General features: G+C 51.6%; 1 protein-coding gene across 1 annotated transcript in view; it reads right to left on the minus strand.

Annotated features, from left to right (window-relative positions):
- Positions 1-2255: 2255 nt before the first annotated feature.
- The window catches only part of naprt (nicotinate phosphoribosyltransferase), a 43350-nt gene continuing 17975 nt past the window's right edge, over positions 2256-27630 (minus strand). Inside the window, 8 exon segments of the mRNA XM_038798580.1 lie at positions 2256-3112; positions 4069-4176; positions 12828-12985; positions 17361-17463; positions 21538-21618; positions 22204-22288; positions 22400-22540; positions 27376-27572. Coding sequence (XP_038654508.1) covers positions 3032-3112; positions 4069-4176; positions 12828-12985; positions 17361-17463; positions 21538-21618; positions 22204-22288; positions 22400-22540; positions 27376-27572 — 954 coding nt within the window. The 3' untranslated portion in view covers positions 2256-3031.

The following is a 27630-nucleotide window of genomic DNA, read 5'->3' on the forward strand; positions in this document are numbered from 1 at the left end:
GTAACAAATATGTCAATCCCCATATCAACAACAACGATCCCATCCTCCCACCGAACCCCAAACATCAGCCTGCATGTTCACACAAACAAATGACAAAAAGGAATCAGGGATTACCCATAGTCGCCATTAACACACACCGTCCCCCTCCCCCCCACCCCCCCCCCCCACCCCCAACTAATGTTTGATGTTATCCAGTTCTTGAAAGTGCATAATGAATAATGTCCATGAATTGTAGAACTCCTCCGTCCTTCCCCTCAGTTCAAACTTAACCTTCTCAAGGGTCAAGTATTCCAACAGGTCCCCCCGCCACGCCAGGGCACAGGGTGGAGAGGCTGCTCTCCATCCCAGCAGGATCCGCCTTCGGGCGATCAACGAGGCGAAGGCTATGATATCTGCCTCCGCACCAGTTTCCAACCCCGGCTGGTCCGACACCCCGAATATGGCCTCTCGGGGGCCCGGGTCCAGTTTCACGTGCGCCACTTTAGAGATTACCCTAAGAACCTCCTTCCAGTAATCCTCTAGCTTTGGACAGGATCAAAACATATGAACGTGATTAGCGCGCCCCCCCCCCCCCCCCCCCCCCCCGCAACGCTCACACACATCTTCTATCCTGTCAAAGAATCGGCTCATCCTCGCCCCCGTGAGGTGTGCCCTGTACACCACCTTCAGCTGTATCAGCCCCAACCTCGCACACGAGGTGGAGGCATTCACTCTCCGGAGCACCTCACACCAGACCCCCTCCTCTATAACCTCTCCCAACTCTTCCTCCCACTTCGCTTTGATCCCTTCCAGTGGTGCCTTCTCCTCTTCCAAAATAGCTCCGTGCACTGCTGACACTACCCCCTTCTCCAGTCCCCTTGCCGTCAGCACCTCCTCCAGCAATGTGGAAGCCGGTTCCTCCGGGAAGCTCTGTATCTTCTTTCTGGCAAAATCTCGAAGCTGCACGTACCTAAACATTTCTCCCTGCTCCAGCCCATACTTCGCTTCCAGCTCCCTCAATGCTGCAAACCGACCCCTAAGAAACAAATCTTTTAGCGTCTTAATCCCCTTCTCCTCCCATTATAACTGAAGCAGGTTGATATGCGCTTGGCCACATCGAAAGGCAGCTAAGGGGCAACCCCGGCGTCTTGGGACTGGAGACACGTATTGGCCCAGACCAGGAGATATTGTCAGCCCCCAAGAGTCACCAGTGTACCCATGGGTTTATTTTAATGATACTTCCCGTACCAGCCTCCCTGGACAGGCGCCGGAATGTGGCGACTAGGGGCTTTTCACAGTTACTTCATTGAAGCCTACTCGTGACAATAAGCGATTTTCATTCATTCATTTCATTCAACAGTTTCGCCAACTGGGGCTGGTTTAGCACAGTGGGCTAAATAGCTGGCTTGCAATGCAGAACAAGGCCAGCAGCGCGGGTTCAATTCCCGTACGAGCCTCCCCAAACAGGTGCCGGAATGTGGCGACGAGGGGCTTTTCACGGTTCATTGAAACCTACTTATGACAATAAGTGACTATTATTATTGAATATTTACAGGAGGCCTTCAACAAGGTGCTGCATAGGAGACTGTTAAATACGTTAAGAGTCCATGGTGTTCAGGGTAAGATCCTGGCATGGATAGAGGATTGGCTGACTGGCAGAAGGCAGAGAGTGGGGATAAAGGGGTCTTTTTCAGGATGGCAGCCGGTGACTAGTGGTGTGCCTCAGGGGTCTGTGCTGGGACCACAACTTTTCACAATATACATTAATGATCTGGAAGAAGGAACGCAAGGCACTGTTGCTAAGTTTGCAGATCATACAAAGATCTGTAGAGGGACAGGTAGTATTGAGGAAGCAAGGGGGCTGCAGAAGGATTTGGACAGGCTCGGAGAATGGGCAAAGAAGTGGCAGGTGACAGCACTGCTGCCTCAGGGCACCGAGGTCCCAGGTTCGATCCCAGCTCTGGGTCACTGTCCGTGGGGAGTTTATTGTGTGGAGATGCCGGCGTTGGACTGGGGTAAGCATAGTAAGTGCTGTTGGACTTTAACCTGGTGTTGTAAGACTTCTTACCGTGTGGAGTTTGCACATTCTTCCCGTGTTTGCGTGGGTTTCGCCCCCACAACCCAAAGATGTGCAGGCGAGGTGGATTGGCCGCGCTAAATTGCCCATTAATTGGGAAAAAATGAATTGGGTACTCTAAATTTATTTTCAAAATAATAAATAAATAAAAAGGAGTGGCAGGTGAAGTACAATGTGGAAAAGTCTGAGGTCAAGCACTTTGGAAGGAGGAATAGAGGCAGAGACTATTTTTTAAATGGGGAAATGCTGAGGAAATCAGAAGCACAAAGGGACTCAAGAGTCCGAGTTCAAGATTCTCTTAAGGTTAACGAGCAGGTTTCAGTCGTTAGTGAGGAAGGAAAATGCAATGTTAGCATTCATATCGAGAGGGCTAGAATACAAGAGCAGCCGTTCTGTTTGGTCCCCGGTGGGAAGGCCAGTGCTGAACGGCACTTGCCCAAGGTTTCCGAGGCGATGGGGATGAATCCCAAAGCCTGGGGCACATTCAAGTGAGACTAGCTGTCTCGCTCTAATATGCAGATTTGCCAAAGGATGATCCCGCCCACAATGGGCTGGATTCACATCGCAACGTCCCGCCAGATTGCGTTGGATGTCGCGAGGCACTGCGAGCCTGGAGCGGGGTCTCCCAGCATTTATCGGTCTCACTTCTCCGTGGCGTACTGCGTTTCCGTCGTGGCAGGCCATTGGATCGCACCCGTTAACTTGAGAATTGAGGTACCCCCCCGGAACAGATCGAATGGGCAGGTTTGGATAGAGGAAGTGTGCTGAGGGGGGGGGAGGATGTATTGACAGGTAGGGAGGTTGATGGGTGACATGTATAGCAGGCGGTTCCATTATTTCAAACTAAAATTGGAAGAATGTTTATCGTGAAAAGCCACACATTATCCGGGAGGTTTGTTGCTATTTTTCAGGGTCCCATTCTGCAGTGTTTCTTATTGACTGTTGACGTCTACCGGGAGCTGAGATGCAATTGGCTCATTCGGGGCAGAATGCGATTGACTTGCTCTCTTTTGTAAGGTCATTCAGGAGGTCACGAAGTTTCAGTGACATAGCAACCTGGAGTTAGAAACAAAGGAAGACGTTACATTGATATAGCTCCTTCCGCATCCCCAGGAAATCTCAGCGGGTCTGACAGCAGCTGTGGAGAGAGACACAGAGTTAAGGTTTCGAGCCTGGATGACTCTTTGTCAGAGCTAGGGGGGAGTCTGGCTGACTCTTCCTGAAAGTCACCCAGGCTCGAAACGTGAACTCTGTTTCTCTCTCCACAGATGCTGTCAGACCCGCTGAGATTTTCCAGCATTTCTGTTTTTGTTTCAGATTCCAGCAGCCGTAGCAATTTACTGTTATCTCAGGGGAAACTCACTTATTCTTCTTTGAAATATTGCCGTGGGATCCTACCCGAGAGAACACATGGACCTCAGATTAACATCTGATTCAAATTATGACACTTCCGATAGCATTCCCTCAATGACGAAGCTGGGAATTTTGACCTGGTTTAAAACCTCAAGTGACTGGAGTGGGATTTGAACCCACCCCTGGAAGGTAGTGCTAATCCACTGAGTCAGGGACAACTAAGCCAAACATGGCATTACAGGATCATGGGGTCAGCAGAGTTTCTTACCAGGGGTCACGGAGAGAAGGCGTTTGGGGTTTCATAGAGTTTTCAGACGGGGAGGGGCGATGGCTGGTGTGCAGGGTCCATCACTGTCCCTGTCCTCCGTCATCCCCGGACACGGTACCCTCCCTCCCCAAGAACCCCGCAAGGCGGCCTTGGAAACCAATCCCATCGCCCACCTCATTTCAAGGCCACTTTAGGTTGAATCCCCACCAATCCTGGTTGGAAGATGGGCTGCCGAGAATGTCAATGAGTTTCCAATTGGCCACCTCGCTACCCAGAAGCCCAAAACAGGCCCGGAGTTAAAATCGGGAGAGAGGAGGCCTTACCCTTCTGCTCAATCGGAGCTCATAGAAAGAAAACTGGCAGAAACCTGGCTTCATCTTTGTTCTCCTACCTGGTAGGGAATAGGATCCTGAAGGTGCTTGTGCTTCAGATGTAGGTTGTTCAGAGAGTTCTGCACATGGCTCTTGATCTCAGATGTTGTACACAGGCTCTGGGAAAGCTAAAAGGAAACCCAAAACACACAGTTAGAAAGGGATGGACTGCTCACGTATTCAATTCCATTTGTTTCCTATCATTCTCCTGGGATCCTAACTCTAAATCTCGTACTGCCCAGGAAAGGTATCAATGTTTCTTCCCAGAGGGGCTGGTTTAGCAGAGGGCTAAATAGCTGGCTTTTAATGGCAGGCCAAGGCCAGGCCAGCAGCACGGTTCAATTCCCGTACCAGCCTCCCCGAACAGGCGCCGGAATGTGGCGACTAGGGGATTTTCACAGTAACTTCATTTGAAGCCTACTTGTGACAATAAGCGATTTTCATTTCATTAATCCACCAGGGGGCAGAATTCAGAGGTAGAGAAAGACACAAGAGTGTTCCCTCTGTCCCTTTTGTGCAGAGTGCAGATTAGTATTATGGGTAGTGTTCTGGGAGCCTCACTCTAGATCAGACCTGTGTGGATAGATGGAGTGCTCTATATGACCATGCACACGGATCTTAGAGTTTTGTCTTATCTGTAGCCCCCCCCATTCCCTCTGTAGATCTGTTGAGGTACAGGTCAGTGATAATCTAATTGAATAGAGGAACATTATTTAGAAATAATCCTTATCGTCAGAAGTAGGCTTACATCAATAAAGTTACTGTGAAAAGCCCCTAGTCGCCTGTTTGGGTACACTGAGGGAGAATTCAGAATGTCCAATTCACCTCACAAGCACGTCTTTCAGGACTTGTGGGAGGAAACCGGAGCACCCGGAGGAAACCCCCGCACACACGGGGAGAACGTGCAGACTCCGCACAGATACTGACCCAAGCTGGGAATCGAACCCGGAATTCTGACGCTGTGAAGCAACAGTGCTAGCCACTGTGCTACCGTGCCGCCCATATTGAACAGCAGAGTCCCGGGATCTCACTGCACGAGTACCTCAGGATAGTGTCCTCAGCCCAGCCATCTTCAGCTGCTTCATCAATGACCTTCTCTCCATCATGAGGTCAGATGTGGGGATGTTTGCTGATGATTACACAATGTTCAGAACCACTAGCAACTGAAGCTCCACGTCCAAAAGCAGCTTGGGCTGACAAGTGGCAAATAATATTTGTGCCACACAAATGGTCCAACTCCAACTTCAGAAAATCTAACCATCTCCTCTTGGCATTCAATGGAATTACCATGAACATATCCCCACTGTCAACATCCTCGGGGTTACCATTGACCACAAACTGAACTGGACTAGCCACTTAAATACTGTGGCTAGAGACTTCCGGTGGCGGCGATGACACAGAAAGCCGCACATTTGGGAGCTCCCGTTTTAAACGGACTTTTCGGCTCTTTTAAGAGCCCAAAACGGAAATTTTTCGACGTCTCCCGGTGGGAGAAGGTGTGCTGATCGATTTTCCCCGCAGTCCATGACTCGAACTCGGAGTGGAAAGGGGGAAAAAACGGCAGCAGCTCCCCAGAAAAAACGGGGGAAGGAATCCAAGATGGCGGCCGGCGGAGATCCAGAGGAGTGGAAGCAGTGGGCCCTGGAGCAACAAGCTGCTCTCCTGCGCTGCTTTACAGACTTCAAGGCTGAGGTACTGAGCTCTCTGCAGGAAACAAACAGAAGGCTGTCGGAGATTCAGACCACCCAGGGTGCTGCCATCAAGGAGTTGCAGACGCAGGCCACTGAACGAGAGGAGGAGGCCGTGGTCCTCGTGAGTAAGGTGGAGGGGCACGAGGCACTCTACAAGAAGCGGCAGGAACGCTTCGAGGAGCTTGATCACCGCATGAGGCGGAAAAACCTGCGGATCTAGGGCCTTGCGGAGGGGCTGGAGGGGTCGGACCTGACAACCTACGTGGCTACGATGCTGAACTCGCTAGTGGGGGCCGGGTCTTTCCATCTGCCCTTGGAGCTGGAGGAAGCGCACAGGGTGCTGGCCAGGAGGCCTAAGGAGAATGAACCCCCGCGTGCGGTGCTGGTGAGGTTCCACCGGTTCAATGATCGGGAGTGTGTGCTGCGCTGGGCCAAGAAGGCGAAGAGCAGCAACTGGGAGAATGGGGTAGTACGGATCTACCAGGATTGGAGTGCGGAGGTGGCTAAGCGGCGGTCCGGATTTAATCGGACGAAAGAGGTGCTTTACAGGAAAAAGATAAAGTTTGGAATGTTGCAGCCCGCGCGCCTGTGGGTAACTTATTCGGACCGGCATTATTATTTCGATTCCCCGGAGGAGGCGTGGGCCTTCGTGCGGACGGAGAAACTGGACTTGAACTAGGGGTTGGGGGTTGCGGGGTTGGTTGTAATATCTTAGTGCTGGATTCTGCTGTTGCTGCGTTCTTCTTTTTTTGTTTTTTTGTACTTTTGCAATTTTGATATGGTTATTTACGGGGGTGTTGTTCTGCTATGTTTTTTTTGCTGTGGGGCATTGTTTGAGTTGTGTCTCTTGCGGGGAGGGTTGGGGGGGTTTGTTGTATTCTATGTCGGGTTGGGGGTATGGAGTGGGGCTGGTATTCGGGAGCTGCGTCAGAAGGGTGTGGTGGGGCAGTGCGAAAGCGCGGGCTTTCCTCTGGTTTCCCGCGCTGCGGGGCTGGGGGGCGGAGACGATGACGGGGGGAGGCGGGGCCTTAACTGGTTCTTCCCCGCGCTGGAGCGGTGCCTTGAGGAGGGATAGATTGGGGGATGATCCCACTTTGGGAGGGGTCGGGTTATTGGCGGGAGTTTCCGGGGTCAGCAGAAGTTAGCTGACCCACGGAAGTACAATGGAGGACGGTTCGCGGCTAGGAGGGTTCCTAGCCTGGGGGGGAAGGGAGGGGGGGAAAGGGGAATACCGGATTGCTGCTGGTAGGGTCAGGAAGGAGCTGGTGGGGGCTGGGGGGACAGAGGTGAGGTGTTGTCGCTGTGGGGACTGGGTCGGGCAGGGGGTGCTGGCCTGGGGCGGGCAGTCGACGGGCTATGGCTAGTCGACGGGGGAGGGGGGCGGGACGCCCTCTGATCCAGTTGGTCACCTGGAATGCGAGAGGGATTGAATGGGCCGGTGAAGCGGTCGAGGGTACTTGCTCATCTGAAGGGGCTAAAGGCAGATGTGGCAATGCTTCAGGAGACCCACCTGAAGGTGGCGGACCAGGTCCGCCTGAGGAAGGGGTGGGTGGGGCAGGTTTTCCACTCCGGGTTGGATGTGAAGAACGGGCAGCACGGTAGCATGGTGGTTAGCATAAATACTTCACAGCTCCAGGGTCCCAGATTCGATTCCCGGCTGGGTCACTGTCTGTGCGGAGTCTGCACGTCCTCCCCGTGTGTGCGTGGCGTTTCCTCCGGGTGCTCCGGTTTCCTCCCACAGTCCAAAGATGTGCGGGTTAGGTGGATTGGCCATGCTAAATTGCCCGTAGTGTCCTAAAAAGTAAGGTTAAGGGGGGGGTTGTTGGGTTACGGGTATAGGGTGGATACGTGGGTTTGAGTAGGGTGATCATTGCTCGGCACAACATCGAGGGCCGAAGGGCCTGTTCTGTGCTGTACTGTTCTATGTTCTATGTAACCGGGGAAGTGGCGATTCTGGTGGGGAAAAATGTGTTGTTTGAGGCATCGGAGGTGGTGGCGGATAAGGGGGGTAGGTATGTTATGGTTAGGGGCAGGCTACAAGGAGAGAAGGTGGTACTGGCTAGTGTGTATGCCCCAAATTGGGACGATGCGGGCTTTATGAGGCGTATGTTGGGACGGGTCCCGGATCTGGAGGAGGGAGGTCTGATCATGGGGGGGGGGGGGACTTTAATACGGTGTTGCATCCTTCACTGGATCGGTCGAGCTTTTGGACAGGTAGGAGGCCGACGGCGGCCAAGGTACTGAGAGGGTTTATGGACCAGATGGGTGGGGTGGATCCATGGAGGTTTGTGAGGCCGAGGGCACAGGAGTACTCTTTCTTCTCCCACGTACATAGGATGCAGTCAGGGAAGGCACCGGGGCCGGATGGGTTCCCGGTGGAATTTCATAAAAAGTTTGTGGACCTAGTGGGCCCCTTGCTGGTGCGGACACTCAACGAAGCGTGGGAAGGGGGGACTTTGCCCCCGACGATGTCGCGGGCGCTGATCTCGTTAATTTTAAAGAGGGACAAGGACCCCCAGCAGTGTGGTTCATACAGGCCCATATCTCTCCTCAACGTGGATGCTAAGGTGTTGGCAAAAATCCTGGCCACCAGGATAGAGGACTGTGTGCCAGGGGTTGTACACGAGGACCAGACAGGTTTTGTGAAGGGAAGGCAGCTGAACACGAATGTGCGGAGGTTGTTGAATGTCATCATGATGCCGGCGATTGAGGGGGAGGCAGAGATAGTGGTGGCGCTGGATGCGGAGAAGGCCTTCGATAGAGTGGAGTGGGGGTACCTATGGGAGGTGTTGGGGAGGTTTGAATTTGGTGAAGGGTTCATTAGATGGGTAAGGCTGCTATATGAGGCCCCGATGGCGTGCGTGACCACGAATGGGAGGAGGTCGGAGTACTTCCGGCTTTACCAAGAGACCAGGCAGGGTTGCCCCCTATCCCCCTTGTTGTTTGCATTGGTAATCGAGCCGCTGGCGATGGCGTTGAGGGATTCAGAGAGGTGGAGAGGCTTGGTGCGAGGTGGGGAGGAACATAGGGTGTTGTTGTATGCCGATGACCTGTTACTGTATGTGGTGGACCCGGTGGGAGGGATGCCGGGGGTGATGGAGCTGCTAGCCGAGTTTGGGACCTTTTCAGGTTATAAATTAAATTTAGGCAAGAGTGAGGTGTTTGTGGAGACCAGGAGGAGGGAATTGGTAGGCTCCCGCTTAGGCGGGCAGGGGAGAGCTTTAGGTACCTGGGGGTGCAGGTGGCCAGGGACTGGGGGACTCTTCACAAACATAATTTCACCAGACTTGTAGATCAGATGATCTTTCACTTTCACTTTCAGATGGAGGAGGAGTTCAAGAGGTGGGACATGCTGCCATTATCGTTGGCGGGGAGGGTACAGTCCGTCAAAATGACGGTGCTTCCGAGGTTCTTGTTCCTCTTTCAGTGCCTGCCCATCTTTATCCCCAGGGCCTTCTTTAGGAGAGGGACTAGCAGTATTCTGAGCTTTGTGTGGGCACATGGGACTCCGAGAGTGAAGAGGGTGTTCCTGGAGCGAGGGAGAGATAGAGACGGGCTGGCGCTGCCCAACCTTCTGGGGTACTATTGGGCGGCCAATGTGTCAATGGTGCGTAAATGGGTGATGGAGGGGGGAGGGGCGGCGTGGAAAAGAATGGAGATGGCGTCATGTAGCGGTACGAGCCTGGGTGCCATGGTAACGGCGCAGTTGCCGCTCTCCCCTAAGAGGTTTACCACGAGCCCGGTGGTGGCGGCGACTCTAAGAATCTGGGGACAGTGGAGACGGCATCGGGGGGAAACAGGGGGCTCGATGGAGGCTCCACTGGGTGGCAATCATCGGTTCATCCCGGGGAACAAGGATGGGGAATTTAGGGGGTGGCAAAGGGCGGGCATCAGTAAATTGAGGGACCTATTTATTGGCGGGAGGTTTGCGGGCCTGGGGAAACTGGAAGATAAATTTGGGCTTCCCCAAGGGAACATGTTCAGATACTTGCAGGTAAAGGCGTTTGCTAGGTGACAGGTAGAGGGATTCCCTTTGCTGCCCTCGCGGGGGACGATGGACAGAGTGCTTTCGGGGTGTGGGGTCGGAGAGGGGAAGGTGTCTGACATCTATAAGGTAATGCAGGAGGTGGAGGAGTCGTCAGTGGAGGAGCTGAAGGCTAAATGGGAGGAGGAACTCAGGGAGCAGATAGAGGACGGGACTTGGGCGGATGCCTTAGAGAGAGTCAACTCTTCCTCTTCATGTGCGAGGCTTAGCCTCATCCAATTTAAGGTGCTGCACCGGGCCCATATGACCAGGACTAGGATGAGTAGGTTCTTCGGGGGTGAGGACAGGTGCACGAGATGTTCGGGGAGTCCAGCGAACCACGCCCATATGTTCTGGGCATGCCCAGCACTGGAAGAATTCTGGAAGGGGGTGGCGGGGACGGTGTCGAGGGTGGTTGGATCCAGGGTCAAACCAGGGTGGGGACTCGCGATTTTTGGAGTTGCAGTAGAGCCGGGAGTGCAGGAGGCGAAAGAGGCCGGTGTCCTGGCCTTTGCGTCCCTAGTAGCCCGACGAAGGATCCTGCTACAGTGGAAGGATGCGAGGCCCCCAAGTGTGGAGACCTGGGTCAGTGACATGGCGGGATTTATAAAATTGGAAAGGGTCAAATTTGCCCTGAGAGGATCAATACAAGGGTTCTATAAACGATGGCAGCCTTTTCTGGACTTCCTGGCTCAGAGATAGGTAACTTGGTCAATAGCAGCAGCAACCAATTTCAATAAAAATTATTTCAAAAAAAAAAATACTGTGGCTACCAGAGCAGGTCAAAGGCTAGGAATCCTCCGGCGAGTAACCCACCTCCTGACTCCCCAAAGCCTGTCCAACATCTACAAGGCACAAGTCGGGAGTCCCATATTAGAGATTATTGTGCAAAATTAAAGCGCATGGGATTGGGGGAAGTATATTGAGGTGGATAGAAAACTGGTTGGCAGAGGAAACAAAGAGTAGGAATTATTCGGTCCTTTTGAAATTGGCAGGCAGTAACTAGTGGGGTACCACAGGGATCGGTGCTGGGACCCCAACTATTCACAATATATATTAATGATTTGGATGAGGGAACAAAATGTAACATCTCAAAGTTTGCAGATGATACCAAATTAGGTGGGAGGGTGAATTGTGACGAGGATGCAGGGACCCTACAGCAAGATCTGGACAGGTTGGGCGAGTGGGCAAACCAATGGCAGATGCAGTATAATTTGGATAAGTGTGAGGTTATTCATTTTGGAAGCAAAAACAGGAAGGCAGATTACTACCTGAATGGTTGTAAATTGGGAGAGGGGAGTGTGCAGCGGGACCTGGGTGTCCTTGTGCACCATTCGCTGGCTGAAGGTAAGTATGCAGGTGCAGCAGGCGGTAAAGAAGGCTAATGGTATGTTGGCCCTTCATTGCGAGAGGTTTCGAGTATAGAAGCAGGGATGGGTTGCTGCAATTGTACAGGGCCTTGGTGAGGCCACACCTGGAATATTGTGTGCAGTTTTGGTCTCTTTCTCTGAGAAAGGATGTTCTTGCTCTCGAGGGAGTGCAGTGAAGGTTTACCAGACTGATTCCAGGGATGGCGGGACTGTCATGTGAGGAGAGATTTTTTAATTTTTAAAAATGAATTTAGAGTGCCCAATTCATTTTTCCAATTAAGGGGCAATTTAGTGTGGCCAATTCACCTAGCCTGCACATCTTTGGGTTGTGGGGGCGAAACCCACACAAACACGGGGAGAATGTGCAAACTCCACACGGACAGTGACCCAGAGCCGGGATCGAACCTGGGACCTTGACGTCATGAGACAGCAGTGCTAACCACTGCACCACTGTGCTGCCCCTGTATGAGGAGAGATTGATTAGGTTGGGATTGTTCTCGCTGGAGTTCAGAAGAATGAGGGGTGATCTAATAGAAACTGACAAAATTCTAACAGGACTAGACAGGGTAGATGCAGGGAAGATGTTACCAATGATGGGTGGGTCCAGAATCAGGGGTCACAGTCTGAGGATTCAGGGTAAACATTTCGAACAGAGATGAGGAGACATTTCTTCACACAAAGAGTGGTGAGCCTGTGGAATTCATTACCACAGGAAGTGGTTGATGCTAAAACATTGAATATATTCAAGATATAGCTAGATATAGCACTTGGGGAGTATGGGATCAAAGGCTATGGGGAGAAAGCAGGATTAGGCTATTGAGTTGGATGATCAGCCATGATCGTGATTAAGGCAAAAGGCCTCCTCCTGCTCCTATATTCTATGTATCAATGTAATGGAATACTCTCCACTTGCCTGGATGAGTGCAGCTCCAACAACACACAAGAAGCTCAGCACCATCCAGGACAAAGCATTTTTATTGGCACCCCATCCACCACTTTCAACATTCACTCCCCCCACCACCAACGAACAGTAGCAGCCGTGTGCACCATCTACAAGATGCACTGCAGGAACTCACCAAGGCTCCTTAAACAGAATGTTCCTAACCGGTGACCTCCACCGTCTAGATTAGAAGGACAAGAGCAGCAGATACCTGGGAACCCCACCACCTGGAGGTTCCCCTCCAAGTCACTCCCCACCCTGACTGGGAAATATATCGGCCGTTCCTTCACTGTCGCTGGGTCAAAATCCTGGAACTCCCTCCCTAACAGCACAGTGGGTCTCCCTACACCTCAGGGACTGCAGGGGTTCAAGAAGGCAGCTCACCACCACCTTCTGAAGGGCAACTAGGGATGGGCATTAAATGCTGGTCCAGCCAGCGACACACACATCACCTGAAATAATAAATTTGTAAAAAAAACACTGATTGGTCACCTCCTGTTCCTGTCCTACTGTCGGACAATCTCAAGGAGTTGAAGATTGACCTTTGGGACAAGCGCTGCTGCGAGGCGTTTCCAGAAGAAAAATCAGAAGGGTATTGAAAACGAAAACCCACCTGAGTTCATTTTGGTAAGCATATTCCACTGGAGGGGAATGGTTGAAAGTGAGAGAGGGTCACACGTTAAAACCTTCAGGAACATATCGATTTAGCAGCTGGACCGAACAATGACTGAAGCTCGAGGTGTCTGTCACTCACCCGGCCATGTTGATAGTAAACCCGGTGAAGAGCCTCCACCCTGGCCGCCGTCACTTGGAGATACTCGGCCCTCCCATTCAGAACGTGACACTGAATTTCCTGGCCGGCCTTCGGGGCAGGCTCATCGTCCAGCATCAGGAGGTCGAGGAATGGACTTCCTGGCGGAGGGTGAGAGAGAGGATAAGAGAGGTGAGGTAGATTCATCGTTTTGACTTTCAACTTGTCATTCTTGTTGCAAAACATTTACCTCACACCCAGCAGACATGGAACACTTGCATTCCTCTTGCACTTGAAGGGCAACTAGGGATGGGCAATAAATGCTGGCCTAACCAGCGACGCCCACATCCCATGAAGTGAGTATTTTTTAAAATGTGGGCTCAATTGGCATCCAGACCTCAGATATACAGAATTGTCAAGCTGCAATGCTGCTGAGATGCTCTAAATTTAATAACCAAAGACATCAAAGGCAAGACTCCTATTATTTTACTTTCTTTTCATAAGAACTAGGAGCAGGAGTAGGCCATCTGGCCCCTCGAGCCTGCTCCGCCATTCAATGAGATCATGGCTGATCTTTTGTGGACTCAGCTCCACTTTCCGGCCCGAACACCATAACCCTTAATCCCTTTATTCTTCAAAAAACTATCTATCTTTACCTTAAAAACATTTAATGAAGGAGCCTCAACTGCTTCACTGGGCAAGGAATTCCATAGATCCACAACCCTTTGGGTGAAGAAGTTCCTCCTAAACTCAGTCCTAAATCTACTTCCCCTTATTTTGAGGCTATGCCCCCTAGTTCTGCTTTCACCCGCCAGTGGAAACAACCTGCCCGCATCTATCCCATCTATTCGCTTCATAATTTTATATGTTTCTATAAGATCCCCTCCACATCCTTCCAAAATCCAACGAGTACAGTCCCAGTCTACTAAACCTCTCCTTGTAATCCAACCCCTTCAGCTCTGGGATTAACCTAGTGAATCTCCTCTGCACACCCTCCAGCGCCAGTACGTCCTTTCTCATGTAAGGAGACCAAAACTGAACACAATACTCCAGGTGTGGTCTCACTAACACCGTATACAATTGCAGCATAACCTCCCTAGTCTTAAACTCCATCCCTCTAGCAATGAAGGACAAAATTCCATTCGCTTTCTTAATCACCTGTTGCACCTGTCAACCAACTTTTTGCGACTCATGCACTAGCACACCCAGGTCTCTCTGCACAGCAGCATGTTCTAATATTTTATTATTTAAATAATAATCCCTTTTGCTGTTATTCCTACCAAAATGGATAACCTCACATTTGTCAACATTGTATTCCATCTGCCAATCTGTTGGGCCTGCTGCTGGGCCTCTCGGTCTGTCCCACTCAGAATGAGGGGATGGTCAACAGGGCGTTTCTCTTGGAGGACATCACATGCCCTAGCTGTAGGTGTACACACTGACGATGCACAGCAGGGCTGCAACATCATTGAGGGTGCAGACATTTCGGGCTGAATCCTCCGGACTGGGGTGGTCGCTGACAGACCTCAGGAATGCCAGCCAACCCTGCCAAACATCCCAAGGTGCACACACATCTGCAATTTAAATTAAAATACCACATATAATGAATTAGTTTCTTAGAGAGATTGAGCTGGCACATTCCAGGTGTTAATAAGCTTCGGAGGGAGCCAAAGCCAGTTAAAAAATAAAATCTGAGTGGTGGTCTTAATCCATTTTACGATTTGGATTTGTTTTATTGTCATGTGTACCGAGGTCCAGTCCAGACCGATCATTCCATATGTGAAAAAACATAGGCCATACATAAATACACAATGTAAATACATAGACACAGCCATTGCGTAAAGCATATATGAGTGTAGTGTCATGTGAGAGTACCTTTAAGAAATGGGTGTTTATAAATGGGTGTGTATATAAATATCTGTAGTGGATGTACCTTTAAGAAATAGGTGTTTATAAATGGGTATGTATATAAATATCTGTAGCGAGAGTACCTTTAAGAAATGGATGTTTATAAATGGGTATGTATATACATATCTGTAGTGAGAGTACCTTTAAGAAATAGGTGTTTATTACAGCAGTGATGTCAGAGAGTGGGTGGAGCTAGGCTGTCAGCTTTTTACTTTTGCTTTAGGCTTTTTGCTGCAGGGTGGGTTTGGTTTTATTTTAGATTTGGAGAAGCTGCAATCACAGCAGGATGTGTATGAATCTCTGCAAGTGTATGAGTGTCCATTTGGGGTTTTCAAAGTGGTAACTATTCGCAGTAGTGAATTTGAATTTGATGTGCTTCTGTTAAAAGTTGTTTTTTAAGTCTTCTGGATGTTGTTTGGGAACTTATTAAGGTTTACTTCGTGTTGTAGTCTTTGGGGGTTGTATTTGAATTAATGGTTGCTAAGATGTTCACTGTATGTTTTAAAAAAGTTAACTTGAGTTCATAGAATAAACTTTGTTTTGCTTTAACAAATACTGTTAGATGTCTGCAGCATCACATCTGTAGAGTGGGCCGTGTGCTCCCCATACCACAATCTATTAAAAGCTGTGGGTCAGGTGAACGCCATGATACACTTTGGGGTTCTCTAAACCCTGGCCCATAATAGTAGCACTACTCAGCAGAGAAGATGTGTGAAGAGATCAGTTCAGTGCTTAAGCGGGTCATTCAGGAGTCTGATAACAGCGGGGAAGAAGCTGTTTTTGAACCTGTTAGTGCGTGTTCTCAGACTTTTGTATCTCCTGCCTGGTGGAAGAATGTGGAAGAGTGAATAACCCGGGTTTTTACCAGCTTGCTGTTGTGTCTTTCTCACTCTCTCCTCAGACATCCTGCCAATAGTTTTGAATCGAAGCTGGGTGCTGTAGTGTTCAATTGTTCTGCATTTGATTATGTGAATCTGCTTACTGTTGATGCTCACTGTGCTTGATTAGTTAAGCATGGGCGTGGGCTCAGAGGTAAAATGTTAAAACTAAAAGTTGCTGGGAGCATGGAGCAAACATTTTAAAACACTGCTAATAAAACCTGAGAAATTGGTGTCATTTATACATAGATCAGAGATGTAAAACATACAACAGAGGCGGCATTCTCCCGAATCGGCGCGATGGCACGACACTGGCATAGAAAACGGCACAAACCACTCCGGCGTCGGGCCGACTGGCAGCAGCGGAATTCTCCGCACTTCCGGGGGCTAGGCCGGCGGTGGAGGGGTCGGCACTGTGTCAGCCGGCGCCGAAGGGACTGCGCGGGTCAGCACATGCGCAGAACCGCCGGCATGGTCCTGCGCATGCGCAGACCGGCTGGTGTAGTCTGGCACATGTGCAGGGGGGTGTCTTCTCCGCACCGGCCATGGCGGAGCCATACAGCCGGGCCAGGTCACCGTGGAGGCCCCCTCCCTGGGGTTGGATGCCCCCCCCCCCCCAGGACCACACCAGCCAACTTACCTGCCAGGTCCCGCCTTGTGGGACCATGTCCAATCCACGCCGGCGGGACTGGCCAAAAGCGAGGCCCGAAGAATTGCCGGGGGGAGCGAAACCCACGCAAAAACCGGTGAGAATGTGCAAACTCCACACGTACAGTGACCCAGGGCCGGGATTGAACCCAGGACCTCGGCGCCGTGAGGCAACAGGGCTAACCCACTGCACCACCGCGCTGCCCAATTGAGCCAAGGTTGACCATTCCCAGCAGCCACCAAGTTAGGCCTCAGCCTCAACTCAATGTTTTAGGCCCCAAATCAAACCCAGGTGCACCACCAAGCCCAGATGTTTCACACCTTGATCAAAGTGTCTAAAACACAGCCTGTGGGGAGATACATTTTGTGTGGGTTTTCTTCTTCGATCATTTCACTAAACCAAGGAAGTTCAAAAAATGCCAGGATCGGTAACACTCAGAGATTTTCAGGGTGCGGAGTAAGGTAGCCTGACGGTGACAAGGTCCCAGGTTCGATCCCGGCTCTGGGTCACTGTCCGTGTGGAGTTTGCACATTCTCCCCGTGTCTGCGTGGAGACACCCCCACAACCCAAAGATGTGCAGGGTAGGTGGACTGGCCACTCTAAATTGCCCCTTAATTGGAAAAAATGAATTGGGCACTCGAAAAAAAATTTTAAATCTCGGTTCAATTGGTGGCATTTGTTCCCTTCGGGTCAGAAGTTTGTTGTTTTAAATCCCACTCTCGAGACTTCAGCACAGAATCACGGCTGTACTGAAGGAGTGCTGCACTGTTGGAGGTACCCCATCTTTCAGTTGAGTCCCATTTTCCTGTTTAGGTGGAGGTAAAAGATCCCAAGGCACTATTTGGAAGATGAGCAGGAGTGTTCACCTCAACCTCCTGGCCAATCAACCTCACAAAATCAGCTTCTCCTGGTCATTATCACATTGCCTTTTGTGGGAGCTTGCTGTGTATAAAATGGCTGCTTTGCGTTTCCCACATGGCAGCCAAACGTATGGACTTCATCAATTGAACAGTGCTTTGGGCCTGTGAAAGGTGCCTATTGCCAGCCTAGGCCGGTTAATTCCAGTTAGGCAGCATCCCCCCCTCCTGGCCCATCTCTCACCGTCCAGGCCGTACAATCTGCAAACTGTCTTCTTTCCTGGGAGAGTCGTTTTCTCCTTGTCCTCAGTCAGTTTGATCCGGGGTTTTCCACAGATCTGTGTCAGCTGCAGAGCAAAGGGCAAAGGTCAGTCAGCAGGCAGGAACCCAAGAATTCCCGGAGAGTGAGGTTGTGTTTATCGGGAGACGGATTCCTCACTCCAGCAGGTGAATCTGGGCAGCGAGAGCCAGCAAGCAGAGAATAGGCCCCTGTGTCTACGTGGGAGGCATTTCTCCCAGATCCCGGACCAGAGGAGCTCCGACCTGGGAACCAGCCCAGAGATGGAGCTTTGTCACGGGGATCAGTAAGGTGCTGGGGCTCTGTCATGGAGATCAGTCTGGTGACGGAGCTCTGCTACGGAGAAGGAGCTCCGTCGTGGAGATCAGTCTGGTGACGGAGCTCTGCTACGGAGAAGGAGCTCCGTCGTGGAGATCAGTCTGGTGACGGAGCTCTGCTACGGAGAAGAAGCTCTGTCGTGGAGATCAGTCTGGTGTTGGAGCTCTGCTATGGAGAAGGAGCTCCGTCGTGGAGATCAGTCTGGTGACGGAGCCCTGCTACGGAGAAGGAGCTCCGTCATTGAGATCAGTCTGGTGTTGGAGCTCTGCTATGGAGAAGGAGCTCCGTCATTGAGATCAATCTGGTGTTGGAGCTCTGCTACGGAGAAGGAGCTCCGTCGTGGAGATCAGTCTGGTGACGGAGCTCTGCTACGGAGAAGAAGCTCTGTCGTGGAGATCAGTCTGGTGACGGAGCTCTGCTATGGAGAAGGAGCTCCGTCATTGAGATCAGTCTGGTGTTGGAGCTCTGCTATGGAGAAGGAGATCCATAATGGTGCTAGTCCAGAGATGCTGCTTTGTCATGGGAATCAATCAGATGTCAAAGCTCCAACACGTGATTGGGTTTTCAATCAGAACTCCAACATGGGGACAGGGATTTATATCGAGACGGATTCCAGCATGGGGATGGGTCTAGAGTGGAAGCTCCACTGTTAGGGGTTTGGGACCAGTCATTGCAATTAGTCCGGTAACAACAATCACAACAGTGCCGACAATCCTCCCTATCTCTGTAACCTCCTCCAGATCCTACACCCGTACCTATCTCTATAACCTCCTCCAGCCCCTACAATCCTCCCGATCTCTATAACCTCCTCCAGATCCTACACCGTACCTATCTCTATAACCTCCACCAGCCCCTACAATCCTCTCTATCTCTATAACCTCCTCCAGCCCCTACAACCCTCCCTATCTCTATAACCTCCTCCAGCCCCTACAACCCTCCCTATCTCTATAACCTCCTCCAGCCCCTACAATCCTCTCTATCTCTGTAACCTCCTCCAGCCCTACAATCCTCTCTATCTCTGTAACCTCCTCCAGATCCTACACTGTACCAATCTCTATAACCTCCTCCAGCCCCTACAACCCTCCCTATCTCTATAACCTCTTCCAGCCCCTATAATCCTCCCTATCTCTATAACCTCCACCAGCCCCTACAATCCTCCCTACCTCTATAACCTCGTCCAGCCCCTATAATCCTCTCTATCTCTGTAACCTCCTCCAGATCCTACACCCGTACCTATCTCTATAACCTCCTCCAGCCCCTACAATCCTCCCTATCTCTGTAACCTCATCCAGACCCAACAACCCTTCCTAACTCTGTAACCTCCTCCAGCCCCTACAATCCTCTCTGTAACCTCCTCCAGACCCAACAACCCTTCCTATCTCTACAACCTCCTCCAGCCCCTACAACCCTTCCTAACTCTGTAACCTCCTCCAGCCCCTACAATCCTTTCTGTAACCTCCTCCAGACCCAACAACCCTTCCTATCTCTATAACCTCCTCCAGCCCCTACAATCCTCCCTATCTCTGTAACCTCCTCCAGACCCAACAACCCTTCCTATCTCTATAATCTCCTCCAGCCATACAATCCTCTCTATCTCTGTAACCTCCTCCAGATCCTACACCCGTACCTATCTCTATAACCTCCTCCAGCCCCTACAATCCTCCCTATCTCTGTAACCTCCTCCAGCCTCTATAATCCTCCCTATCTCTGTAACCTCCTCCAGCCCCTACAATCCTCCCTATATCTGTAACCTCCTCCAGACCCAACAACCCTTCCTATCTCTGTAGCCTCCTCCAGCCCCTACAATCCTCCCTATCTCTATAACCTCTTACAGCCCCTATAATTCTCCCTATCTCTGTAACCTCCTCCAGACCCAACAACCCTTCCTATCTCTATAATCTCCTCCAGCCATACAATCCTCTCTATCTCTGTAACCTCCTCCAGATCCTACACCCGTACCTATCTCTATAACCTCCTCCAGCCCCTACAATCCTCCCTATCTCTGTAACCTCCTCCAGACCCAACAACCCTTCCTATCTCTGTAACCTCCTCCAGCCCCTACAATCCTCCCTATCTCTATAACCTCTTACAGCCCCTATAATCCTCCCTATCTCTGTAACCTCCTCCAGCCTCTATAATCCTCCCTATCTCTGTAACCTCCTCCAGCATACCCTCCAGACCTAACAACCCTCCCTATCTCTATAACCTCCTCCAGCCCCTACAATCCTCTCTATCTCTGTAACCTCCTCCAGACCAATACCTTTCCTATCTCTGTAACCTCCTCCAGCCCCTACAATCCTCCCTATCTCTGTAACCTCCTCCAGACCCAACAACCCTTCCTATCTCTATAATCTCCTCCAGCCATACAATCCTCTCTATCTCTGTAACCTCCTCCAGATCCTACACCCGTACCTATCTCTATAACCTCCTCCAGCCCCTACAATCCTCCCTATCTCTGTAACCTCCTCCAGCCTCTATAATCCTCCCTATCTCTGTAACCTCCTCCAGCCTCTATAATCCTCCCTATCTCTGTAACCTCCTCCAGCATACCCTCCAGACCCAACAACCCTCCCTATCTCTATAACCTCCTCCAGCCCCTACAATCATCTCTATCTCTGTAACCTCCTCCAGACCCAACACCCTTCCTATCTCTGTAACCTCCTCCAGCATACCCTCCAGACCCAACAACCCTCCCTATCTCTATAACCTCCTCCAGCCCCTACAATCCTCTCTATCTCTGTAATCTCCTCCAGACCAATACCCTTCCTATCTCTGTAACCTCCACCAGCCCCAACAACCCTCCCTATCTCTGTAACCTCCTCCAGCCCCTACAATCCACCCTGTCCCTGTAACCTCCACCAGCCCCAACAACCCTCCCTATCTCTATACCTTCCTCCAGTCCCTAGAACCCTCCCTATCTCTATACCCTCTTCCAGTCCCTGCAGCCCACCTCCCTATCTCTGTAACCTCCTCCAGCCCCTACAGTCCTCACTATCCCTATAACCACCTACAGCCCCTACATCCCTCCCTATCTCTGTAATTTCCCCCATTCCCTACAGCCCTCAGTTTCTTTGCTAACTTGATGGATGTTGTCAGTCACTCTGCTCCATGTGTAGCTTCAGCCACCGATCCCCCCCCTGCCTGCCCCACCCTTCCCCCCGGACTCCCCTGCCTGCCCCACCCTTCCCCCCGGACTCCCCTGCCTGCCCCACCCTTCCCCCCGGACTCCCCTGCCTGCCCCACCCTTCCCCCCGGACTCCCCTGCCTGCCCCACCCTTCCCCCCCTCCCCTGCCTGCCCACCCCCCCTCCCCTGCCTGCCCCACCCTTCCCCCCCTCCCCTGCCTGCCCCACCCTTCCCCCCGGACCCCCCTGCCTGCCCCACCCTTCCCCCCCTCCCCTGCCTGCCCACCCCCCCTCCCCTGCCTGCCCCACCCTTCCCCCCCTCCCCTGCCTGCCCCACCCTTCCCCCCGGACCCCCCTGCCTGCCCCACCCTTCCCCCCGGACTCCCCTGCCTGCCCCACCCCTCCCCCCTCCCCTGCCTGCCCCACCCCTCCCCCCTCCCCTGCCTGCCCCACCCTTCCCCCCAGACTCCCCTGCCTGCCCCACCCTTCCCCCCGGACCCCCCTGCCTGCCCCACCCGTCCCCCCGGACTCCCCTGCCTGCCCCACCCCTCCCCCCTCCCCTGCCTGCCCCACCCCTCCCCCCTCCCCTGCCTGCCCCACCCTTACCCCCAGACTCCCCTGCCTGCCCCACCCTTCCCCCCCAGACTCCCCTGCCTGCCCACCCCCACACACAAACCGTACCTTATACACACAGCCCAAGGACGGCTGCAGGGGGCAAGTGACCAGATTTGTTCCCACACCAATTGAGTCAACTTCATTCCGCTGGAAAACAAGGAATTGGACAATTAGTGAAAGAGGGCTAGAGTGGGGGGGGGGGGGGGTGACCAGCAGATTTGAGAGAGAGGTGAGGGGAGGGGTCCAGAGGGTTAAAGAGTGTAGAGGGGCAGGATGGTTTGGAGGGGGAGGAGGATTAGAATGAGAGACAAGGGATTGGAGGGTTCGAATGAGGGGAATCATAGATCATAGAATTTACAGTGCAGAAGGAGGCCATTTGGCCCATCGAGTCTGCATCGACCCTTGCTCGCACCTCTCCCTATCCCTTCAACCCAGTAACCCCACCTAACCTTTTTCACACTAAAGGGCAATTTATCATGGCCAATCCACCCAACCTGCACATCTTTGGACTGTGGGAGGAAACCAGAGCACCCGGAGGAAACCCACGCACACACGGGGAGGATGTGCAGACTCCGCACAGACAGTGACCCAAACCGGGAATCGAACCTGGGACCCTGGAGCTGTGAAGCAACTGTGCTAAACACTGTGCTGCTGTTCCTCCCCCTTGTGAGACCCTCTCACCTGTCACGGTGGGTGCGTCACTCTCGCCTCTGATTGGCGAGTCACTCTTACCTGGTTCTGTAAGTTGATAAGATCCTTTTCACTGACACCATTACTGATGATAATGGGTATTTCTGAAAACCACGATACTCCGAATCTGAGGGTAAAAGCAGTTCATCGTTAAGCAGATCATTTAACATAAGGAGGGGAGAGATTTGGGAATAAGACAAAGCGAGGATTGGAGGCGAGTATGGCTGGTCAGACTTACTCCTTCGCACAGGCCTGTAATGTGCTGCGGATCTTTAAGGATTGCTGCACCAGGTCTCCACTGTCCAGCCGCAGTCCTTGTGTTTTGTAACCCATTTCATGGAGAGTCAAGGACACTGCGCAGAAGTTGGGAACGCCGCTCCTGTGAGGGAATGTGAGGACAAAGTTAGGAACCTCCCCTGGACTACCGACTCCTGCTAAAGCTGCCAAGCCAAGGTGGGGCTCCTCAGGGGGTCCACATTCAGGATGGGACCGCCCCTTAAATCTACAAGGCCTACAAGCACCGTCCTGGGCTGACAACTCTATCCCAATGGGACATGTGCTGGGTTAAACAGCAAAATGATCCTCGCAGCAGCAACACAGGGTTGAACTTTACCAGAGCCCCGCAGAAAGGTTGGGGGGCAGGGAGGCTCTGTAAAATGGCGAAGAAGATTTGGGGGTGGGGTTGGTGTGCCGGTGCCAAGGTGCCCGCTGCAGGGAAGGTGGCGGAAGGCTCTCTTTCCCAGTGGCCAATTAAGCTCTTTAAGTGGTACAATTAAGGCCCCTTTCCCAACGTTGTTGGCATTCAGTCAGGTGGGGAAATCTCCCCGCAGGCTCAGGGTGGGGCCCTCCTATTTGGTTCTCAGCATGCCCCCAGTGCCAATGGCCAGCTTCTGCGGTGGTGCTGCCATTTCCCACCCCCTCTCCAGGGCCTGCCACGCTCCCCGTTACCCCCGTGCGAGCTCCTTCCATTCATGGCGGTCATTACCTCCAGGTGCAGTCCCATCAGTGGCCACCGGTCCCGGTGGCACTGCTGAGCTACTGGCCCTCTGATTGGCCCGCAACTCCTGGGGGTGGCCGACAATCCTTAAAAGGGACAGCAGCTCTGATTGTGATGAATTATTTGTCTGGCTCCCTGTAACATGAAGCTCCAGGTCGCACAAAAGAGATGAAAGGGTGTCTCTCTGTTTTCAGACCCATTGTCTGGATTCCTATTACGGGAACAAAATTCCGGCCAAAGAATTTCTCCGGAAGGAGGCCATTTGGCCCATCCTGCCGATGTCAGCTCTTTGAACGAACGATTCAATCAATCTCTCTCCTCTGCTCTCTCCTGTCATGAGAATGTCGCTTTAAGAAATGTTTGGCTGCTCATGTTACTGCAGTGATGTCAGAGTGTGGGTGGAGCTGAGCTCTGGCTGCAGTGATGTCAGAGTGTGGGTGGAGCTGAGCTCTGGCTGCAGTGATGTCAGAGTGTGGGTGGAGCTGAGCTCTGGCTGCAGTGATGTCAGAGTGTGGGTGGAGCTGAGCTCTGGCTGCAGTGATGTCAGAGTGTGGGTGGAGCTGAGCTCTGGCTGCAGTGATGTCAGAGTGTGGGTGGAGCTGAGCTCTGGCTGCAGTGATGTCAGAGTGTGGGTGGAGCTGAGCTCTGGTTCTGCTTTTTAGTTTCACTTTGAGAAAAGCTTGGGTGTGTCTGTGTCTTTTTGGTTTCGTTTTTTGTGTGTTGTAGCTGAAGTCAGACAGAGAAGCTGTATTGCTGATCTCTCTGCCATGAAGGACTATCTCTTAATCATTTGGTGACTTCAGAATTATGAATGTTTTCAGTATTGAATGTAAACTCTGATGTGCTTCTGTTTAAAGGTTTGTTAAGTCTTTTGGGTGTAAAAGGACAGCATACGGGTTACTTAGTGTTGTATTCTTTGGGTTGTTATCTTTGAATTAATGGTTGCTAAGATATTCACTGCTTGTTTCAAAAAGGTTAACTTGCGTTCATTGAATAAACATTGTTTTGTTTGAAAAAATTACTGGTGCATTTCTGCTGTACCACACCTGTAGAGTGGGCCGTGTGCTCCCCATACCACAATCTATTCAAAGTTGTGGGTCAGGTGAACTCCATGATACACTTTGGGGTTCTCGAAACCCTGGCCCATAACAATCCCCATAACCCCAGGTCTGTCCACAGCTCCCCTATGGAGAGGAAATTACTGAACTGAAAAAGGTAGTGGAGGAAATAATATAATTGACAAGACTCCAGGACCTGATGGTGACTACCACAGGACATTAACGCAGGTCAGGAAACTGTTTCAGTGTCAGTGCTGATCTTCCAACTCTCTCGATTCAGGAATTGTCCTTGGATTAGAAAATCACCAATAACACTTTTAAAATGTATTTCACGGCATGTGGGCAATCACTGTCTAGATCAATATTTGTTGCACATCTTTAAATACCCTGAATAGGTTGGTGGGTGAGCCGCCTTCTTGAACTGCGGCAGTGTTTATGGTGTACGCACAGCCACTGTGCTGTTAGGGAAGGAGCTCCAGGATTTTGACCCAGTGACAGTGAAGGAACGACCGATATATTTCTAAGTCAGGGTGGTGAGTGACTTACATAGAACATACAGTGCAGTAGGAGGCCATTCGGCCCATCGAGTCTGCACCGACCCACTTAAGCCCAATCCTCCACCCTATGCCCGTGACCCATAAGACCATAAGACCATAAGACATAGGAGTGGAAGTAAGGCCATTCGGCCCATCGAGTCCACTCCGCCATTCAATCATGGCTGATGGGCATTTCAACTCCACCTCCCAGCATTCTCCCCATAGCCCTTAATTCCTCGCGACATCAAGAATTTATCTATCTCTGCCTTGAAGCCATTTAGCGTCCCGGCCTCCACTGCACTCTGCGGCAATGAATTCCACAGGCCCACCACTCTCTGGCTGAAGAAATGTCTCCGCATTTCTGTTTTGAATTTACCCCCTCTAATTCTAAGGCTGTGCCCACGGGTCCTCGACTCCTCGCCTAACGGAAACAGTTTCTTTGCGTCCATCCTTTCTAAGCCATGTATTATCTTGTAAGTTTCTATTAGATCTCCCCTTAACCTTCTGAACTCCAATGAATACAATCCCAGGAACGCCAGCCGTTCCTCATATGCTAGACCCGCCATTCCAGGGATCATCCGTGTGAATCTCCGCTGGACACGCTCCAGTGCCAGTATGCCCTTCCTGAGATGTGGGGCCCAAAACTGGACACAGTACTCCAAATGGGGCCTAACCAGAGCCTTATAAAGGCTCAGTAGCACATCGCTGCTTTTATATTCCAACCCTCTTGAGATAAATGACAACATAGCATTCGCTTTCTTAATCACGGATTCAACCTGCATGTTTACCTTTAGGGAATCCTCGACTAGCACTCCCAGATCCCTTTGTACTTTGGCATTATGAATTTTCTCACCGTTTAGAACGTAGTCTATGCTTGGATTCTTTTTTCCAAAGTGCAAGACCTCACATTTTCTCACGTTGAAATGCATCAGCCATTTCATGCACCACTCTCCCAAACTGTCTAGATCCTTCTGCAGCCTCCCCACTTCCTCAGCACTACCTGCCTGACCACCTAACTTCGTATCATCAGCAAACTTCGCTAGAATGCCCCCAGTCCCTTCATCCAGATCATTAATATATATGGTGAACAGCTGCGGCCCCAACACTGAACCCTGTGGGACCCAATAACCCCTCCTGACCTTTTGGGACACTAAGGGCAATTTATCATGGCCAATCCACCGAACCTGCACATCTTTGGACTGTGGGAGGAAATCGGAGCACCCGGAGGAAACCCACCCAGACACGGGGAGAACGTGCAGACTCCGCGCAGACAGTGACCCAGCCGGGAATCGAACCTGGGACCCTGGCGCTGTGAAGCCACAGTGCTAACCATTATGCTACCGTGCTGCCCGAGGAGGGGAGGGGAACTTGCAGGTGGTGGGGTTCCCAGGTATCTGCTGCCCTTGTCCATCTAAGATGGTGGTGGTTGTGTGTTTGGAAGGTGCTGCCTAAGGAACCTTGGTGAGTTGCTGCAGTGCAGACTCTATCCATAGAATCCATAACAACCCTACAATGCAGAAGGAGGCCATTTGCCCATCGAGTCTGCAGCAACCCTCTGAAAGAGCACCCTACCAAGGTCCACTCTCCCGCCCTATCCCGTAACCAGACCTAACCTGCACATCTTTGGACACTAAGGGCAATTTAGCATGGCCAACCCACCTAACCTGCACATCTTTGGGCTGTGGGAGGAAACCGGAGTACCCGGAGAAAACGGACGCACACACGGGGAGAACGTGCAAACACAGTGACCCAGTGGGGAATCGAACCTGGGACCCTGGTGCTGTGAGGCAGCAGTGCTAACCACTGCGCCACCATGCCGCCCCACTCTAGAGGGTACATACAGCTGCCACTGTGCGTCGCTGGAGGAGGGAGCGAATGTTGAAGATGGTGGATGCGGCGCCAATCAAACAGGCTTCACGATGTAAGGAGGATGGAAAAGACAAACAAAAAGACATTCTTGTCCAATCAGACTAACTTCAGCCCTGCGGATGTAACACAAATCTATGTTTACATATCATTTGAACAGAAACAGGCCATTCGGCCCAAATGGTCTCTGCTGGTGTTTATACTCCACTCAAGTCTCCTCTATACTAGGGCAGCACGATGGCGCAGTGGTTAGCACTGCTGCCTCACGACGCCGAGGTCCCAGGTTCCATTCTGGGTCACTGTCCGTGTGGAGTTTGCACATTCTCCCCGTGTCTGCGTGGATTTCGCCCCCACAACCCAAAGAGATGTGCAGGATAGGTGTATTGGCCGCGCTAAATTGCCCCTTCATTGGAAAAAAATGAATTGGGTACTCAAAATTTATTTTTAAAAAGTCTCCTCCATACTTCATCAAACCCTATCTGCATGTTCTTGTGCTTCTTTCTTCCTTGGTTGAACTTCCAAAATTTTGCACCTCTGACAGTGGAAGCTCACCCACTGCCTAGAATTAGTGACAAGGCCCTTGAGAAGGACCTGAACGCACAACGTTCTGGTGAGAGAGCCACCAACTGAGCCCATTGCTCAGCGACCCCATTGCTTTCTGAGGGACCTTACTGGGTGCACGTTTCCGTGTTAGGCTGCGACAGGTTGTCCCAAATGGCTGTTTTATTTTTTTTAAATGGCAAAATTGATTTTCTACCTCATCACACTATATGTGTCGACCAGAGCGATGAAGTTTGCTGGATATGTCATGGCGTAGGAAACGAAGGCTGCCAACTCGGAGGAATTGATTTGATCCCGGGGCACTTGTAGAAGGCAGCAGACACGAACGAGCCACGTCTCACACAGGGAGACAAAATCCACAGCGGCCTGTCCCTCAGAGGCAGGTTTCAGAGTCTGCTGGGTGTTGAGAAAACAGAAATGCCGTGAGTTTGGACATTCCATGGCCTGGAAA

This window comes from Scyliorhinus canicula, chromosome 5 (assembly GCF_902713615.1).
Source record: "Scyliorhinus canicula chromosome 5, sScyCan1.1, whole genome shotgun sequence".
NCBI classification, from domain to species: Eukaryota; Metazoa; Chordata; class Chondrichthyes; order Carcharhiniformes; family Scyliorhinidae; genus Scyliorhinus; species Scyliorhinus canicula.